This window comes from Miscanthus floridulus, chromosome 2, assembly GCF_019320115.1.
Source record: "Miscanthus floridulus cultivar M001 chromosome 2, ASM1932011v1, whole genome shotgun sequence".
Classification (NCBI taxonomy): Eukaryota; Viridiplantae; Streptophyta; class Magnoliopsida; order Poales; family Poaceae; genus Miscanthus; species Miscanthus floridulus.
The window spans coordinates 165,842,245-165,863,244 of record NC_089581.1 but is presented as its reverse complement, the minus strand read 5'-3'; the positions used below and the strand labels follow the sequence as shown (position 1 = coordinate 165,863,244).

The window sequence follows — 21,000 nt, the reverse complement described above, 5'->3', positions numbered from 1 at the left end:
CCCAACCTCCGACACAGCAAAGCGCAAGAGAGGTCAACACCACATACACAACTGGCCACCAGCAGTACTGCCCAATGTACCCAGCGCTAAACGCAACACAAATACATCCCTCCACACTGGCCTCTGCCTATTACCCAAACTTCTTACCAGCATAGCGGCCATCACCCTCGCAGCAGACTCCGGCGAGCAACTACAGGTCAGAGGCAAGCCTGACCTACATAAACCCAAAATCTCCCCATATAACCTACCTCGAAACAAACCCACCGGAGCAAAACTGAATAAGGTTCGAGCCTCCGCAGCCACAGCACCACATGCAGCAACTGCCTCCGCTACCACCACACAACCAGCCCGCAACACCAAAAAACGAGCCAAACCCAGAAAACCAAGTCAACCCTCATGGAGCACTGCCAACAATAGGCATGATATTGCCAATCGTCGGAGGATCATCGATGGAGTTTTAGACGAAAAAGCAGAAAAAATATCACCTCCACCTGGTAAACAATGTAGCAGTTCAAGGCCCGGCGAAACACACAGATTGGTCTAGAGTCCCAATCACCTTCACAGAAGAAGATCTCCAGCTAGAAAGCTACCCTCACGCAGATGCAATGGTGATCAAGGTAAACATAGCAGCATGGGAGATAAGCAGAATACTGATCGACACAGGCAGCTCAGCAGATATCATCTTCGCAAATACATTCGACCAAATGAAGCTCAGCAGAAATCAACTACAACCCTCCGAATCCCCTTTAATAGGATTCGGAGGCAAGCAGATACAAGCACTAGGAAAAATCTCACTCCCAGTGTCGTTCGGAACCCAAGCGAATGCCAGAACCGAGTACATAACCTTCGACGTCGTCGATCTGTATTACCCATACAATGCCATCTTGGGCCGAGGATTTACAACCAAATTCAACGCAGCACTGCATATGGCCTACCTGTGCATGAAGATACCAGCACTCCATGGTATTATCTCAGTTTGAGGCAGCCAAAAAGAAGCAAGAAACATAGAGAAAGCTATCTACAAAGCCCAAAGAAACATCAATGCAGTCAAGTCAACGAACAAAGAACTAGAGCCTCTGGACATGCACAAAGGAGAAATAGATATGGCAGGTCAAGAAGAGACAAAGCTGACCCCTCTAGAAAAAGAGTTACCGGATAGAAAAGTAACAATCAGCTCAAAATTGTGCAAGGCAGAAGAGAAAGAGCTCATGGCAACCCTAGTAAAAAATAAGGACATCTTTGCCTGGTCAGTCTCCGACCTCCAGGGAGTCAGCAGGGACATCATACAACACGAACTGGATATCAATGAAAACACGAGACCAAGAAAACAAAAATAGAGAAAAATATCGGAGGATAGAATCCTGGCAGCAAAGGCAGAGGTCCAAAGATTGCTAGATACAAAAGTGATCAGGGAAGTCAAGTACTCAGAATGGCTCGCAAACATAGTCTTGGTACCAAAGAAAAATGGCAAAATGAGAATGTGTATAGATTTCACAGATCTGAACAAATCTTGCAAGAAAGACCCCTTCCCATTGCCAAGAATAGATGCCTCCGTCGACAAGGCAGCCAGATGCCAGAGGTTCTCCCTCCTCGACTGTTTCTCTGGGTATCACCAAATCTGGATGAAAAAAGAAGACGAAGACAAGACAAGTTTCACCACCCCATTCGGGACATACTGCTATACCAGAATGCAGGAGGGACTAAAGAACGCCGGAGCAACCTTCGCCAGAATGACAAAGGAGGTTTTGGGACCACAACTAGATAGAAACATCATAGCCTATGTCGACGACATAGTCGTCATGAGCAAGAACAAGGACGATCATGTCTCCGACTTACAGGAAACCTTCGCCAACCTTAGGACAGCAGGCCTCCGCCTCAACCCAGAGAAATGTATATTCGGAGTTACAAAAGGGAAAATGCTCGGTTATATCATAAGCAGCGAAGGCATCAAAGCAAACTTGGACAAAACCAGAGTAATAATAACAATGACAGAGCCTAAAAACAAGAAGGAAGTACAAAAGCTAACGGGAAGAATAGCAGCGCTCAACAGATTCATCTCAAAATCAGCAGAACGTAGCCTACCCTTCTTCCAAGCCCTGAGGGACAGAGACAACTTCGAATGGGGGCCTAGGTAGTCGAAGGCATTTCATGACTTGAAAGAGTATCTGGCAAAGTCACTGATGGTCTCCGTCCCAAAATCGGACAGCCACCTATTGCTGTATGTGGCGGCCTCCGACCATGTAGTCAGTGCAGTTTTAGTCCACGAGATGGAAAAAGAATCAGGCAAAATTCAAAAACCAGTTTATTTCATCTCAGAAGCACTGTCCGGAGCTAATCTAAACTATATAGAGGTAGAAAAAGTCACCTATGCAGTGCTGATGGCATCAAGAAAACTAAAGCATTACTTTCAAGCCCACGAAATCTCAGTACCAACATCTCTGCCACTACAAGACTTACTCAAAAACAAAGAAGCCTCTGGCAGAATAGGCAAATGGGCAATAGAACTATCACAGTTTGGAATCTCATATGTCCCCAGAACAGCAATCAAATCATAAGCATTAGCTGATTTTGTAGCAGATTGGACACCTCCGACAGAGCCGAAGACGCAACCTATAGCTCAAGGCTGGATAGCATTCACGGATGGAGCCTGGAGCCAAGCTAGAGCAGGAGCCTCCGCTGTCCTAACGGGACCTTCCGACGTCAGACTAAAATACGCAGTAAGGCTAGAATTCAAATAAACAAACAACATAGCAGAATACGAAGGCCTCATATTAGCGCTGAGCAAAGCAAAAGCCCTAGGGGCAAAAACATTGACAGTCAAAACAGATTCTCAAGTGGTCACTGGCCAAGTAGAGAAAGAATACACAGCAAGAGAGCCAGAACTCATCAAATACCTATCCGTTGTTAGAAACATGGAGCGGAGATTCGAGGGTTTCACCCTAAAGCACATCCCAAGATCAGAAAACACAGAGACAGATGAATTGGCAAAGGCTGTGGCAAATAACATGCCACTGCCTCCAAACACTTTTTACCAGATCTTGAAGGCTCCGGCAACTGCAGAGACATCGAAGGCACCAAAACCCATACTACACCTGCAAAATGAAGATTGGAGAAAGGTGATAACAGAATTCCTAGAAGGCAGAACAACCGAAGAAGATGAAGCAAAAGCAGCAAGAATACAGGCTAGGGCAAGAAATTACACAATTGTAAATGGCGTACTGTATAAGAAAGGAGTAGTCCAGCCTCTCCTCAAATGAATATCGTGGAGCGAAGGCATAGAACTGCTTCAAGAAATACACTTAGGAATCTACGGCTCGCACATTGGATCCAGAGCTTTATCAGTAAAGGCAATAAGGCAAGGCTTTTATTGGCCAACACACATACAAGACGTAGAGCAGACAGTCAGAACATGCAAAGCATGCCAAACTTTCTCTCTAGGATAGTCAAAACCATCAGTGGAGACCCGGCTTATACCTCCGATATGGCCGCTGCAAAGATGGGGGATGGACCTGGTCGGCCCATTACCTCCATCCTAAGGAGGAAACAGATTCGCAGTAGTGGTAGTGGAATATTTCACAAGATGGATAGAGGCAAAGCCGCTGGCGAAGATAACCTCAGAAACTATCAGAAAATTCTTCTGGCAGAACATCGTTTGCAGGTTCGGTGTACCAAGGATCTTGACAGTAGACAATGGAAAACAATTCGATTCAGAGAACTTCAAAGAATTCTACAAAAGCATAGGGACAAAATTAGCCTTCGCCTCTGTATACCACCCAGAGTCCAATGGAGCAGTTGAAAGAGCAAACATAATAGTCTTTTCAGCAATATCAAAGACACTGCTGGGCCTACGCAAAGGAAGATGGATAGATGAACTATCTAGAGTTATTTGGTCACACAATACATCCGTCTCAAGAACAACATGATTCACACCATTCAAACTGCTCTATGGAGAAGAAGAAATGATGCCAGAAGAAATAAAGCACGAAAGCCTCCGCACAACAAGCCAGCTGATGTTGCAAGATGAAGAGTATGTAAAAGAAACAATAGAAGCCACCAGACTGGAAGCAGTCGACAACATTGCAAAATATCAGACACAAACCAAGAAGTGGAGAGACTCTCAGGTGATAAGGAAAGACATAAAACACAGAGACCTCGTACTCATGAGAAAACCAAACGCATAACTTGTCGGCAAGTTGCAACCGAAATGGGAAGGCCCATACACAGCAACAGCAGCAGGCCGACCTGGTTCTTTCCACTTGACCGACAGCGAAGGTGTCACAACAACCCACACATGGAATATCGACAGCCTTCGCAGATATTACATCTAGGCAATGTACCAAAGGGCAACCTCCGCAAAATATAAGCGGAGGCCCCTAGATGCAATTACCTTAGTTTTTTTAATTCACTCGAAACAAAATGTAAAAGAGCCTGCACTCTTTTCCTCACAGGGGAACTCCAAACGGAGGTGAGGTTTTTAACGAGGTAGGCTCAATGTAAAAATCCTCTACCAGTATAAAGAGGTAATTCCCCAAAAGAACACCACACAGAACCCAAAAACCGAAAGCGGCCAGCTCTGGCGCCGCAATATTCGGTAAACAAAAAAAAGGTCCTTTCAAAGCGCCAGCCATAGGCAACGGCAATTTGAAACGACCTCTATGGCCAAATAAGGCCTCCGATCCTTGACAAAGACCTGACCAAAGTCAGACTTCAAGGCAAAAAAACTTCGACCAAAAAGGCCTCCGATCCTTGACAAAGACCTGACCAAAGTCAGGCTTCAAGGCAAAAAAACTTCGGCCAAAAAGGCCTCCGATCCTTGACAAAGACCTGACCAAAGTCAGGCTTCAAGGCAAAAAAACTTCGGCCAAAAAGGCCTTCAATCCTTGACAAAGACCTGACCAAAGTCAGGCTTCAAGGCAAAAAAACTTCGGCCAAAAAGGCCTCCGATCCTTGACAAAGACCTGACCAAAGTCAGGCTTCAAGGCAAAAAATCTATGGCCAAAAAAGACCTCCGACCATTGACAAAGACCTGAACCAACTCAGGCATCAGGGCAACAACCTCGGTGGAACAGGCCTCCGACCTTAAAAAAAACCCTAGCGTCAGGGAAAACAAAATTGTGGCGCAAAAACTAGGAAAAAGGTCTCCGCTATCTGTAATAGGAAAAACAGAAAGTGCCTGGCAAAACACTGCCACCACTGCGGTGCCAGGCCTCTTTACTTCAAAGATCTCAAGGAGAATGATTAATTCAGGCAACACACAGGCCATTAAAGCCAAGATGTGTTCCACCTAACAACGTACAAAAATGTTAACGCCCGAAAGCCACCACCCCACTATAAAAACGGATTCCCCCCATGCCCTTAAGAAACTCAGTCAGCATAAGGCGCAAGGGGGGAGCGAGGCATAGTGCAGGCAAAAGCCATAGCAATAGCCATGGAGGCAGGGGTCTCCTTAGATATTCAAGTCGGCCGTGGATATTGTACGAAAACTCGTAAAATCGGAGGCAAAGGTAGACAGTCGGAGACAGTGGGAAAAGAGAGAGGGCCTACGGCATGGTGATGAACAGCAAAGGCCTACGGGAGCGGGGGGATATCGCACGAAAACTCGTAACATCCCCCTGACGTCGGAGACCTAACCTGCCATCTCCGAAGATCAACCATGTCCCATGGGTGCGCAGCGTCGGAGACCCACACCTCCAGACAGCTAAAACACCCAGCTAAAGAAATATCTAGAGTCTCTGCCGTCTGCACAAGCTGCGCCAAACCCCTAGCCGGATCAAACGACGAATCGACAAGCCTCGCTAGGCGGACTTCGAGTACGCCTCCACCGATCGAAAAGCTACGGAGGCTTCTACCCCGGCCATCAAGCAAACACAGAGAATGAGAAAAAATGGGCCGAAGGTCCTGGCCACCACCTCTGTATCGCGCTCGATCGCGCAAGCTCGGGACTAGACGAGATATGTAAACTACCACGATGGGCTCAAGATACCGCACAAACAATCAAGAAAGTGAACCTGTCTTGTATTCCATAAGGTGTCGAGAAACATTCTTACCGGACACCAACTTGAAATAAAATCCTAACTATTGTGGTGGAGGTCCGCGCCAAGCGAGCGCGCGAGTAAACCCAGCGCGCTCGTCGTCTATGTCAAACCTAACCGACTCAAACACGTCGTGCATGATGCTGCGGGGAAGGCCGAACGCCAATACTCCCAAAGCACTCCGCTCACGTAAATACCATCGTTGTAGAGAGTCAAAGGAGCAATGTCTTGCGCAGGCTCCCGATTCGAACCTGCGCAAGATTAAAATTTTGCACAAAACCATTCAGAATAAAATAAACTTTATTCACAAAAGCACAATTGGACTACGAGGTACACGCTAGAACAGCTAAATGCTACAAAGAGCCTAGACCTCCAGTGCACCGGCAGCGGCGGAAGTCCCTGGAGCGGAGCTCGCATCAGCGGTGGGTGGAGAAGGAGCCTGCAGCCTCCGACCACCAACCCCGCGGATGGTAGATCCCCCTGGAGCGCCACCAGCGGCGGAGGCACCAACCGTAGACACCGAGCGCGGAACCGACGGAGGCCTGCCCACAAGACCCTTCTGCGCATCCTGCAGCGTAGGCTGGAATGTCAGGGCCAAAAGCAACAAAAAAAAGGGACAAAAAGGGCGACTACAAAAAAAGGGTAAGTACCTTCGCCCTCTTGTCCTCCGCCAGTTTCCGGGCAGCAGATCTCCCGAATGGAGCCCAAAAGTGCCCGATGAAATTTCTCAAGGTTTTTCGCAAGCCAAGAGAGGTCTCACCGAGCTCCTCCGGACCAGGCAGCGCCCCCTCCGGAATACTTTCGGTGTGCGTACACCCGCCGCGTGCCAAGAGTTTGGCATAGTTCGCCACTCCCGCTAGTGCCCCGTAGTCCGTGCAGCCATTGATCAGACCAGGGAGCTTCGCAAGATGACGCTTTAGCCAGGAAGCGAGGGCGTACACACTGTCTTCCTCTGGAGGAGCGGAGGTCTCGCCTCCGAGCTCGGCGACGGTGGCCCGGTAGTGACCAACAGTCGCAGCGAGGACCCCTTTGACCGAGTCCAAATGCCTCATCGTCAGAGAAAGTTACTCCCTCACCGCTGCTGCGGACTCCTTCTCAGAGGCGAGCTCTCGCCGGAGACCCTCGGCCACCTCACTCGCCCTACGAGTCTGCTCGGCAGACAAAACCTCCGCCTCCCGGGCCTTGGCAAGATTGACCCTCAAGCCATCCCTTTCTCGCTCTTTCTCTGCCAGAGACAGGCGGAGAGCCGTGAGAGAGTCCAACAGACTCCCTTTTTCACCTTCCAGGCGCTCGATCTCCACCTTGAGCGCTTCGATCGCGGTGTCACGATCGGAGACCTCCCGGGTGCAACGCTCTTCCATTACAACGCCCGTGTGATACCCCTGCGACAAAAAAACCCAAAGCGATCAGCAGCGGAATCAAGAACAAGACTAGAAACGAGCATACGCAAAAAATAATAAAACAATGAAACGAGTAAAACCGCCGGAGGCGCACCAGGCTCTGGTGTTCTAGGTGAACACGAAGAAGCTGGAAGAAATCCATATCCCTTAGACGCTGTTTGAAGCGATCTGTTCAACGAGGAACAAACAAACAAGAAACAATGAGGTGAGAAAGGCAAATTTCACATTAAACGCACCAACAGCCAAAGACCACCTCCGACGTCTCCAAGAATGGCAAGATAACACTCCTCCCAACCTGAGATAGAAGTGTCGGAGGAGCCTACGTAAAAAAGACACAACAGCAGCTTAGGCCGGAGGGCAGATCACAAACAAACTAGATGACGATCAAATTGAAAGTATTTTTACTTACTCGGACCCGGCGCCATCAGCCTCGGTTGCCCTGGACCGAACCTAGCACCACCAGCAGCTGCTCGCTCCTCTGGGGTGAGAAGTCCGGCCATGACATCACTTGCAAAGCAGCAGGTGCATAGTATTGGCACTTGGCACAACACGCAAAGGGATGAACCGGGCGAAGACAATAAACATGAAGATGTCAACCAAACAAGCTTACTCATAAAGAGCCCGGGCAGAGCAGCTTGCCGCGCCCTCTGAGCAGAAGTCTCCGCCGCATCGTATGACGAAGGCCCAAGGGGACAGACCTCCCTAGCCAGCGGCCCGGTGGGCGGAGGGCTCGAAGAAGGCCGAGCTGCCGGAGCCTCCTCAGCAAGAGCGGCCTCCGGCCGCCCTATGTCGGCCGCAGGTGTGGGCGAGAGCGCGACAGTGGCAAAGGGCGAAGGAACACGCCGCGGGACGGCCTCCGTGTCCTCTTCAGAGCTTGAGCACAGCCCGCCAAGAACGTCGGGCATAGGCTCGGCGGCACTGTCTTCTGGCCGATCGCCGACGCCACCATGCGGGGAGCACGCCGGGATAACGCCGCTCTCCGGCCGCCCGGCACCGCTCACCGCCACGCTCGTCGGGCACGCCGGAGCTACGGGAGAGCCGCGATCCCCTCCGCTTGCAACTCGAGCGTCCGCTGACGGGGCGGATGAGCTCTCAACGTCTTTGCTGCCGGCGGAGGCAGCGCCCGCACTGCCAGTGAAAGACAAAGCCGGCGCGATCAGCGGGGCTCTGTTTTTCTTTTTCTTTTTCACAGGCGCCCGAGATACGGTGGCGCCCTTCCTCTTTTTGGATTTGGCCTCCGCTGTAACATTCTTTGCGTAGGCTTTCTTCTTCTTCTTTTCAATCGAGGCCAGGACCTCAGCAGGAACTTCGCGCTCTCGGTATATGATACCGACCTCCTCGAAAACTCTATTGAGCCGTGGCATGGTGCCCGCCACAGCCATCCGAGACGTGTACTCACGCTTGGAAATCTTGCCAACCAGTCCTATGGCGGCTTCCTCGACTTCGGAGACGAAACCCTCCTCCGTCACCCCCTCTCCCAAAGACTGACCAAAGCGGGGGAACGGAATCCCGGCCTCTGGCCCGAAGACGGGGACCTTGACCTGTTCTAGCTGAAAAGCTGGGTTGTTTTTGCCCAAGGGCCAGTAGTTGGAGGCCATGATTTCCTCCACCAGATCACGACCACCAGAGTAGCGGCACGCGGCCACAAAAGCCCGATCACAGGCCTCCCGCGTCAGAGATACCTCCTCTGGTGGATCCACGCGTGTGTGTGGTGCCATCTCCTCCATCCGAGAAGTCAGTGGATACTCCGAGACTTCCTTGCCATCCTCGGTTGTGCTACGGACCCCATAAGTCTTCACGTAGAACCATTGCTCGAGCCAGCCGCGGTCCCACTTGCCCTTCTGGCAAAAAGATATCTCCAGACGATCCACGCCTTGGTTCCTCTTGGACATGAAAGTGCAACTACCGTACTGATAGGTCACTTCCACCTCCTTTCCATCCCACACCTCCTTCTTCCTCTTCGGCTGCTTCTGTAGTTCATAGTACGTGCAAAAGGTGTCCACATCCGGCTCGGCACCATAAGAGACGCACGCCCAGCAAAACTTGCTAAGAGTCAGGAAAGCAGTGGGAGTCAGATGATGGAGCTGAACATTGAAGGTCTCCAACACCCGGCGAAGGAAAGGAATGTAAGGAAGTCGGAGGCCGTAGGTGAAGAAGTCCCGGAAGACCACCGCGTATCCTTCCTCCGGCTCCGAAACAGTCTGACCCGGTGGAGGGATCTTCACCCGGGAAGAAGGGAAACTGACTCCTTCAGCATCTCCGTGATTGCCTCCTCAGTAATAGAGGATGGGCCGAAGTCCCAAGATTTTATCGCCATGTCTCCGGAGTCCGCGGCGACTAGGTCTCCGATAGACGCAGAGACGCTCCCCAAATCCTCCTCCACCAGTTTTTCCAACTCCAACACGGAGGCAGAGGCAAGCATGCACTCCTCAAAGCGTGCACCCCAGCCGATGGCCCTAACGCCGAGAAGGTGGCGGTAGGGTCTGGAGAACGTGGGCCTGTGAGTTTGGGCGGAGGCGGAAAGGAAAGCCACCGCGACAGCAACCTAAGCGCGAGACGCGAACAGAAAGACGGAGCGAGCAAGGGCAGCGAGAGGCGAAAGCGAAGAGGGCAGAGAACGTTTTCTCGGACGCAATGAAAGCGAGTGAGCGGTGTGTGGGGGGACCCCGCCACCAAGAGCACCCTTATATAGGCAGCGGGCACAACGGTCATCTCCGGAAGTTTCGCCCGCTGCACAACGGTCACCTCCAAAAAAATCACGGGGAACGTAACGGACACTGACATAGCGGAAACGGCCGCAACGTGGGGTAACGGCTACATTTGCCGCCCAACGGCTATTCTCGACGAGACCAACGGCTACACCAGAGCGGGCCAGGGGGAAGTAGCGGGGCCTCGCTCGAAGACGCCGAAGGTGGCCTCCGCCCCCACGGACGCCTTTGGCTAAGGTGTTTTGAGCTCACGGCATGCTCTGGCGAACCATGGTTTCAAAAGGGGGGAACTGTTGTAGCATGGCTTCTGGCGGGTGGCGGAGGCCCCTGACAGCGGGGTGTCGCCAAGGCGTCTTCGAGCGGGCGGAGACCGGGCGCTGACTAGGAGATTTCTCGACCATGCTCGAGGGGTCATCACGGACTCCGCCGAGGCCAGGCACGCACCCCGCCGACCGCTCAGGCGGGCGTCTCCGGTATTACGGGCGGAGGTAGCCTTATCTCTAAACTAACCAAACAAACGATTTTGCCCAAGTGTGCGCAGGTACTCAAGCGCGGGCGCTCGCGGAGGGCGCAAGCGCGCCGGCATGGCTCCCGCGCGGTTGGGCGGAGACCTACAGATGATGTCTCCACCTGGACCGGCGGGGACCCTCCGAGGCAACGGCGCGCCACTGAAGGCGGAGGCTCGGAGGCCAGCGGCCGGGCAAAACCAGCTGGTGATGCCTCCGCCCGGACCGGCGGGGACCCGAGGCTCGGAGGCCAGCGGCCGGGCGAAACCAGCTGGTGATGCCTCCGCCCGGACCGGCGGGGACCCGCCAAGGCGACGGCGCGCCATTGATGGCGGAGGCTCCGAGGCCGGTGGCCGGGCGGTCGGAGGCATGTCTCCGCCCGGACCGGCGGGGACTCTCCAAGGCAACAGCGCGCCCCTGAACACGAAGGCCAGCGGCGAGAACCACAGCCCCCGCGCGGCCGGGCGGATACCCGCGGAGAACGTCTCTGACCGTCCGGCGGAGGCCCGCCAGGGGAGCGGCGCGCCGTGGGGGATGAAGGCCGGCACCGGGGAGCCAAGCCTTTGGGCCGAAGACCAGCTACAGTGGGCCAACCGCTCATGGAGGCCCATTGCTTAGAAACGGTGTGGCAGGACTGCCCCGCGAATAAAAGGCTAGCGGCAGAATATTCCAGGAATGTACCGTAGTAGTTGAGGGGCATTGTAATAAATTCTGTTATGTGGTAGTTGAGTCCTATAAATAGGGGATACTTGTAACCACGGAGGTTGGTTGGTGAGTGAATTAATGAAACCTTAACTTCTCGTGCCATTCCCTTACTCTCTACTATTCCCCCTGTCCCTCGTATCCCAAGCCTCCGCCCGAGGCCGGCTGTCCGACGGGCGGAGGCCTCGGTCCTCGCCACGCAGGTTGAAACCTCTAGTTTCAACACTATGCAATTGTGATATATAATCTAAGTAACCAATTAGATTTGCATTACGTACTTATGTAATTATTAAAACCAAACTAAAATATCTTCTCAAATTTACATCTATATATACTACCAACATTTGCTATTATAAAAAAGTTTAAATAATATTAGACTACGTGTATATATGTTTCTAAAATACCCACTTCTATCACTATATTTTTATAAGAATCTAACTTAAAACAAACATATATGGTGTGTCATCGTGTAGATGACCAGATCAAGTATACATGCATCCATGGACAATAAACATATATATTTAGGCTTGAACAATCATGAAAAATGTTCCTTTAACGATTCGTACCAACAACAATTCATTTGTAATTGTATTACTAATGATATCTTTATATATTTTGATTAAACGGTCATGCAATACTGCTCAGTTACAAATTAGAGGTCGCTTTAGATTTTTCCTAAGTCAAACTTCTCTAATAATGACCTGATTAAATAATTGTTCAAGAAAAGAAGAACCTATTCCCTTGGTCATGGTATATAAGGGATTTTGAGCTGTCCTATATCAAATTGCCCTAACCATTGAATAATATATTTATAGAAAAGAACAATAACATTTACAACATTAAATTAGCATTATTAGATACAATATGAATGTAGTTTCTTAATACCCCTTCATATGATAGATGCTAATATTCTTTCTACAAACTTTATCAAATTTTAATTTTTTTTAATTTGGATAAATTTAAATTCCTTATATTCCAAAACGGATGGAGCAGCTAAAAGAAGAACAACATAGCCAACGGTGAGAGGGAATATTATCGCTGTGGCCCCTGTCACATACCACGGAAAGAGACGCCAGGCTATTCTTTTGGTCTCCTGACGCTGCCATCCTTAACGATGACGACGAGCACAATTGAAGCTCCCGTAACCGATACGCAAGATGCACTTTTTCTAGAGCTTCGACATGGAGGAGGAGGAGGAGGAGGAGGAGGATTGGAGGAACACCGCCATCTGCTGAGCGTAGACGAAAGCCTCAAAACACGGCCTCACAAGTCTATTTCCAAACACGTATATTCCTAAGCTGACAAAAGTCGTGTCATCTCCAAACGTTGTATGCTGACGCCATGTTCGTCTGATTGACGCCAGCAGATGAACAAGCGTACGTCTGGTGCTACCGTTAGCTTTTAGGATGGAGGATTGGTTTTCGTTTTTTTTTCCGAAAGTGAAAGGTACAGCTTGTTTCATGTGCAGCACTGAGTTTCCTTAATCCAGAGTTTAGACTATATTATATACAACAATTCAAATAAAAAACTGGTCACGTGGATCACGATGAAGTCTGCAAACACACATGCATAAGCACATTTTCCTGAGGATCATTATTTATTTTTTGTGAAATACATAAGTACAGATGCAGACGCTCAAACGCATATTTAGCTGAAACGATTCAGTTTTCGATACATGTCAAACTTTTGGGCAGGATGTACCAGTCCAAAAGCTTCCGCGGAAAAAAGCTTTTGCACACGCCTCTGTTCTGAATTTCTGTCAGGAAAGTCTGTGCAAATTCTGCTGATCGAACAATGAACAGAATTGCGAATAACTAGTAGTGCTAGTGTGTTTTAACCTCATGCAAAGTTTACTTGTAGACTACTACCAGACGTTCCTATCGACCTCTGGAAGGACAAAGACGCAATTTTGATTCCCCTCTGAAAAAAGAATCGTGGAGATTGCTCTTTTTTTTTATGTGTGAATCTTCAGACAATAATTTAAACAATCAACTAGTAGAATTCGCATGAGACGATTTATAGTTTTTCTATAGTTGAACAATGACAAAAGACTGTAAATTAGGCATCTGAAAGGTATGAGAAATTGAGAAGTGAAGAACCCTACAAAATGCACAAGCTTACCTTGTCAATCACGTACAACTCCCTGCTGCCGCAGCGGAAGACAAAACGGAGATGCTGCGTTGTCGTTAAGCACACTGCAGCTTCGTTAGTCCATCTCCATCACGTTCTGGCATCCCTCCATATGACCATCTGCACCACGTTTTTTAACTTTTTTTTTCTCCCGAGTCCTGCGGCGACCAGATAGAAGCGGCCGCCGCGCCGGCACCGCGCGGGAATGCGAGACCACGAGGCCAGACGACGCCAGGGGCACAGAGACTTGGTCTGAGTCACCCGAGGCCGAGCAGGCAGCAACGCATAAGGCTACAGCCTCGTTTCCAAGGTTGAATCATAGATCTGCTGGAGCCCTGCCCCTTATCAGGTTGAGATGCATGGACACCTGCAGACAGGATAGCCGCAATACGCACATGCATGGAGGGCATGTTGCTCTTATCTATCGGCAAGCTGGAGATGCTGCTGCGTGCATCCATTAGCCGTCAGGCATGGACCTGACTGAATCCAAGCGAATTCCTGCGTTTCTTTTTTCTCCCCGTACCTGCGGCTGCGCTGCGCAGGGCATGCATGTGATGCAGGCACGCAGCCATCTCGATCGAAAGCGTCGTGCGCCGACACCAGTTCGTGTTCGTCGCTGTAGACTCTCCGCCGGTTTCCCACGGCCACTGGTCACTCTTCCCGAGTAGGGCCGCCCTGATCCATTTGCAGCTCGCAGCCGCCTTGACGCATCCAAACCGCCATGCCAGGTCCAGTTCACCTGCGCGATCGCCTATCACTATCAGCCTCACATCGAAATCGATCCGTGCATAGAAATTCAGCTCTGCTTACCGCCGTCCACTTGGGTGAATTCCTGGCGCGCCTGGAATTGAAATCGTAGATTCGTAGGCAATCCCGAAGTCCGGAGTCCGGATAAGCTATCCTCTCGCTGTAAAAATGCTAGTACGCGGAGAGGAAAAGGCGATTAGTCCACACGTGATATATCTAGAAAAGTCAAAACGTCTTATAAATTAAAACACAAGGAGTATTTAAGAATTTATACTTATCTATGATTTTTCAATACTATATTTTTGTGCATAATTAATTGATAACTTTTAACAAACCTATAAATGAAATAACAGCTATTATATTCTGCTGTAGCTTCTTATAATTTTTAGAGGAGCCCATCACTAAATAGCTTAGCCCCTACGTTATTTAAAACCCTTATATAAAGCTAGACAATGGCCGTCCGTATTAGAAACAAAATTGTTACATGAAGGAAAAAAAGCTTAGGGGGTGTTTAGATTCGGTGACTAAAATTTAGGAGGTGTCGCCTGAGGGTGTTGCATGGAGTGTTTGGATACTAATTAAAAAATAAATTACAGAATCCGTCAGTATTCCACGAGACGAATTTATTAAGCCTAATTAATTCGTCATTAGCATATGTTTACTGTAGCACTACATTGTCAAATCATGACTAATTAGGCTTAAAAGATTCGTCTCGCAAATTAGTCGTAAGCTGTGCAATTAATTTCGTAATTAGTCTATATTTAATACTCTATGTATGTGTTCAAATATTCGATAGGACAACGACTAAAATTTAGGAGAAGAATCTAAACACCTCTTACTCAGTACTTGAACGTCATGCCTGTATACTGACCTACTATAAGAGTGTGTTTAGTTCCCACCCAAAATCCAAAAAAGTGTTACAGTATTCATCACATCGAATCTTGCGATACATGCATGGAGCATTAAATGTAGACGAAAAAAAACTAATTATACAGTTTGGTTGGAAATTACGAGACGGACGTTTTAAGCCTAATTAGTCCACAATTGAATATTATTTGCTAAATAAAAACGAAAATGCTATGATAACCCAAATTTTCAAATTTAAACAACTAAACACGCTCTAAAATATGCTAGCAGACAAGTAGCAGCAGCCGCAACAAGTCTTTCACGTCATCTGAGAATCTCTCTCAGATCGCTGGATGGTTTTGCGAGCTTTCCCTGTCACACCACTGGGTCAAAGAGAGATGCCTACTCCTACTATAGAGCTAGCAGCGTACGTGACGCTGCCACCGTTGAATAATGAACGCCAAGCTCCTGTAATCGATCCGCATGCACTTTTTCAGAGCTTCGTCATGCCGGAAACATGACCCGCGCGCGCGCTGATCGAGGTAGTGTTCGCACGGGTCGTGATCAGGGATTCAGCCATTCAGCTATTCCTCATGCTATCTCGAACACCACCGTCTAAAAAATAAGACCTATTCATCTTTTAGGCAGTGATACAAATAAAAGGTTCAATACATATATTCTCTAATAAAAAGATTTAAAAGGGAATCTTTTCTGTAAATAGGTTTCTAAAAGAGATGATGCCCATATTTAAGTTGTGTCTCTCAGACAACTCAAAATAGGTCTCTTGTTTAGGTACTCTGTTGAAGATTGATTTTAAGTCTCTTACTACCTATTTTGAGTTTGATGCCATATAGGTTTCTGAGACAGTCTAAACAACAAAGTTCTCCTTGCGCGCTTGGAAGACGTTTATTACCTTTCCTCCACGCAGTGGGGCATGGAGTCATGTCATTTTAATAACTTATACGTTTGCCTGCAGACGCTACTTGCAACGCTAGCAAATAAACAAACGTTGGTCGCTACCGGCCGTTTGGCTTTGGGAGGAAGCAGGGCATGGACTTGTTCAGCCTGTTCGCTTGTTGATTTCAGCCAGCTCAAATTAGTTAGTTAACAGTATTTTTTTTTATAATAAACCAGCATCAGCCAGTTCAAACCAGTTCAAAAACCAACCAGCGAACAGACCGGTTTTCTCAAGCACTGATTTTCCTTCATTTACATTAATTTTAAGACTGGGATGATACTATAGTTCGATATCAGCAGCTCACATCGAAGTCAAATCAATCAGTGCGTACGAGTATACGAAGAAAAACTTTGCTCTCTTTTACCGCCGTCGCCCGTCGTCACTTTGCTGAATTATTGGTTGGTTCGAGCCTGGCACGTCCGCCGTCTGGCATTGAATTGCAGGCCTCCTCACTGTAATTATCCTGTGGCTGCCATCAGCTAGGCCAAATAAAAAATAAAGAGTAAAGAATGCAAAGCAAGCTCATGTCTCACCATAGCAACACTCAAGAGAGTTTACACTCCTATCACTCATATGCCTGAAACGTCGCTAGGATGCATGGCAACACTAAACCGCCTCAAAATTGCATGACACTTCTGACACTCCCTATTAACGGTGCGCAACTATGGTCAAGAGAGTTTACACTCCTATCACTCATATGCCTTTGAGGGTTGATCATTGTTAGTGATATGATCACTACTAATGTTCTCCCGTGATTCACACCAGCTAGATATTCTCTTTTGAGTGTAGTTCCTCGACCTTTTGGCTAACTTTGAATAATTACTTTGGATACCAAATGACTCGAGAGGGGCCTCCAATGACATATCATCAAGCTTTGTTTCATCGGACATCATCCTAGAAAAACAAAGCCCATTAGGAGTACTCATGAGGTGTATCCCCACCGACCAAGGAAGGCAGCTCCTCCTCGAGGTCCATGCCGGCATTTACGGGCATCACGCGGCCCCAAGGTCGCTGGTCAGAAAAGCCTTCCGTCAAGGTTTTTACTGGCCAACCACGCTACGAGATGTGGAGGAGGTCGTCCGTAGGTGTGAAGGATGCCAGTTCTACGCTCGGCAAACCCATTTGCCGGCATAGGAGCTCCAAACCATCCCCATCACCTGGCCGTTCATGGTCTAGGGCCTCGACATGGTAGGACCCCTCAAAAAGGCCCAAGGTGGTTTCACTCACCTACTTGTAGTAGTCGACAAATTCACCAAGTGGATAGAGGCGAAACCCATCACCAACATCCGGTCGGAGGTAGTCAAATTCTTCCTCGACATCATCTACCGGTTCGGTGTTCCTAACTGTATCATCACTGACCATGGGACTAACTTCACTAGAAAAAAGTTCCTAGACTTCAGCGACGGATACGACTAGGCTTCGGTTGGACATCCACGAACTAACGGTCAGGTTAAATGTGCCAATGGCATGGTCCTCTAAGGACTTAAGTCACACATCTTCAACCGACTCAATAAGTACACTGGGCGTTGGATAGCAGAGGTTCTAGCGATCCTCTGGAGCTTAAGAACGACCCCAAACCGATCCATGGGATTCACACCCTTCTTCCTGGCCTATGGGGCTGAGGCAGTGTTACCCTCCGACCTCGACCATGGCACACCAAGAGCGAAGGCTTTCGACCACGACCGAGCCGTGGAGGCTCAACAAGACGTGGTCGACCTACTCGAAGAGGCCCGCAAAATGACCATCATCCACTCTGCTCGCTACCAACAAACCCTTCGCAAGTACCACCAAAGGAAGATCAGGGGAAGGATACTCAAAGTCGGTGATCTCGTGCTCTAGAGGACCCAATCAATGAAGGAAAAGCACAAGCTCTCTCCACCATGGAAAGGGCCCTATACGATGATCAAAGTAATCTGACCAGGCACCTACCGACTAGAGGACAACAACAACGCTCTCACCAATACTTGGAACATTGAACAGCTACATCATTTCCCTCCTAAATATGGTCTAAACCACTTTTTGGTTAAAACATGCTCCCGTAAGAGCACCCCTGCTCGAAACACTTTCAGCCCAGATCGCTCGGGGGTTCCATAAGGGTACAATATTGTATATTACCTCTTTTTTCTTTTATCATCACATAATAAACAACTATGTTCCTGAACAGAAACACATTCCATGTCCTTGATTACCCTACGTAACTCTGTTCTTACTCCCAACCGAACGCACCCCACCTTTCCCTACGGACGTGAGCGGTCAAGCCTCACGGGCCACGCCCCAGACTCCCAAGGTCGCACTCTACGGGACAAACGGGCAGGTACAAGAGAGAAAGGATAAGAACGAAGGTTATGCTAGGATATAAATAGGGAAAGGATATCATGGTTCCGTCACAAGGACAGTACTGATGTATTCATTACAAAAAACTGTTCACACGGGGACTCACCAACTTAACCTTCACATAATCTACTACTGCAAATACCACTACGACCACCAGGGATCCGCTCGGTTCTGCTCCCTTGGCTTTGGCAAGCATAAATGGATACCTCAAGGGCATCGCACCCATAGATGCTCAATAGAAGAACATGGAGCTCCTGACCTTCTCATACACACGAGGCAGCTACCTGGGTAAGGAAGCGAAGGGGCGCCCCATGTAGGCCATCAAGGTCTCGGTCGGACATTTCCGACCGAGGCTCTCCGAGCCCCGTCACTCCAGTCATCAAGGTAAGCACTATCAAGCCCCCTCTATTTCATTACAATCATTTTATACATCCATACGCGCATTTCATTTCATACGCCCGCGCCTCCTGGACAATTTGGGCCCAGAATCACCCGGGGGCTCGGGAACTAAGCATCGCACGTACAGCAAAATGCACCAGAACGCTCTATGTTGTGTCATGAAGCGGCGGTTGCCTCATTCGACATGAGCAAACAACAGAGCCAGGGGAGAAAACCGTAGATAAGCACCATGCGTCCTTCGCTCGGTCTGGCAAACCGGGTCATCTCAACCTTCTCGTTCGATCCTGAACCTCTCGCCAAGCCCATAGAATCTCCATCGAGGGGAGGCCATTAGGCCACCCGGGTCGATCTTTAGAACGACCTAGGCATCTGCTGGGTTGCAGGTAAAGGAGTAGTGGAATGCCACAAGAGGGCTATGCCGATCCTATCATGAACGACGGACCCGAATTCTGCTCGATCACACCCGTTAGTGAGCTCACCGAGCTAGTCTTTGAGCCCGAGCGATCGGGACAAGCGATGAAACTTAGCCCCTCTAGTTGTGAGGAACCGGATGGGGTAGCGCAAAACAACTCACATCGACCCCCATGAAGGCCCGACAAGGCTCGGGGGCTCAAATGCTAAAAACCTTGGGATCACGACTCTGAACTTGCGTCGACAGGATCTATGACATCCGGCTATGGCTTGGGACCATGACTCTGAACTCGCGTAACAACTTCACTTCCGACTATGCTACAAAAAAATCCAAGGACCGCGACTCTGAACTCACGTAACAACTTCACTTCCGACTGCGCTACAAAAAAAATTCGGGGACCGCGACTCTGAACTCGCGTAATAGCTTCACTTCTGACAAAAACCCTAGGACCGCGACCCCGAACTCGCGTCAACAGGATCTACAACATCTGGCTATGGCCTGGGACCGCGACTCCAAACTCACATAATGGCTTCACTTTCGACTGCACTCCAAGAAACCCTGGCCAGGGACCACAACTCTAAACTCGTGTAAAAACTAACTGAACTAACTACCTCGGCTGCCCAGGCCACACCAACATCAGGACCCACGGGCTCCGTCTCATCCGTCTCTGGAACTAACCATTTCAAATCCACAGCGCGCACCGACGCCAGGGTCTCTCCAAACTAACTTCCTCGCCCGATCCATGGCACACATCGACACCAGGATCAGTAAGTTCTGTTTCAATCCGATCTTTGCGCCTAAAAATGCCTTGACTACACAACGTCACCTTGGTCGACAAAATTCCATCTCAGACTAAAAACATGCACACACACCCGCTAAAAACAAAACCCCCTAGACGGTTCCGCCCGAACCGCCCGGGGGCTCGAGGGCTTCACCCGCAGGTGCGCTCACGCGCACCCGTCGACAAAACAAAAAACCCCCAGACGATTCTACCCGAATCGCCCGAGGGTTCGGGGGCTCCTGTCGGGTCCATAAACCCAGGGTCCCTCGGGGACCGGCTTCTGCGCCAAGGCTCGGCCCAAAAGTCTAAAAACAATAGTGCAAGGGGGCGGTCCAGCAACTAACCGGAAGGCCAGGCCCAAGAAGAGCAACACCCGCTCGTCGGCTACATCGGCCCACCTATCTGATCGGATCGCTCGATTCGGGCTCTTGCCGGTGTCTGATCGGAAGGCCTGCCCCTAGTCCTACTTCCGACTCTGACCCCGTGACCGGGGCTCGTGGGAACCCTGCTCACCGCTCTTCTCCGACTGGCGCACTCAGAGCCGACTGGAGCCATCAGATCGGGGGCACCCCATTTGGTAGGAACTAGAAGACGTGCGGAGAAAGGCAAGGCAAGGCTCACAAGTCAAAACCACTGTACTAGGGACCATACCCTGCATGAAACAGTACTCTACAGCCACCATGACACAAACAGTATTGTAGACACCGACATCTCCCCCTACAGTATTGTAGGGGCTGCTAAAACTCTCATACGGTAAGCCCTTCGCGTGTCTCTGGACATTGATCGTGGTATGGGCACCAGGATTTGCCGTACCGGGTGAACATAGCGCAACTCCTCATATGCCACTAGGCATCAAATAGTATTTGCAGGTACCGATGTCCATCCTTCCTGAAGAAGATAGCACGACCTCCCGTGCGCATCTGATATTCTACAGCGACATCAACAGTGTTAGGGGCGCCTACCATTATCCAATCCTCATCAGCGTGCGCAGCAAGGCTTAAAGACACCCGTACCCTCTCCCTCTCACCTGTAGAGCCATCCCCTT

At 49.5% G+C, this 21,000-nt stretch overlaps 1 protein-coding gene across 1 annotated transcript; it reads left to right on the top strand.

Moving 5' to 3' along the window:
- Positions 1-10,724: 10,724 nt before the first annotated feature.
- Positions 10,725-11,264, top strand: LOC136537385 (uncharacterized). The gene has a single exon (XM_066529373.1). The coding sequence runs from the start codon at positions 10,725-10,727 to the stop codon at positions 11,262-11,264; it is 540 nt and encodes a 179-aa protein (XP_066385470.1).
- Positions 11,265-21,000: the final 9,736 nt, after the last annotated feature.

Coding starts and splice junctions, on each gene's coding strand:
- LOC136537385 (XM_066529373.1), top strand. CDS start 10,725: ATGGCTCCCGCGCGGTTGGGCGGAGACCTACAGATGATGTCTCCACCT.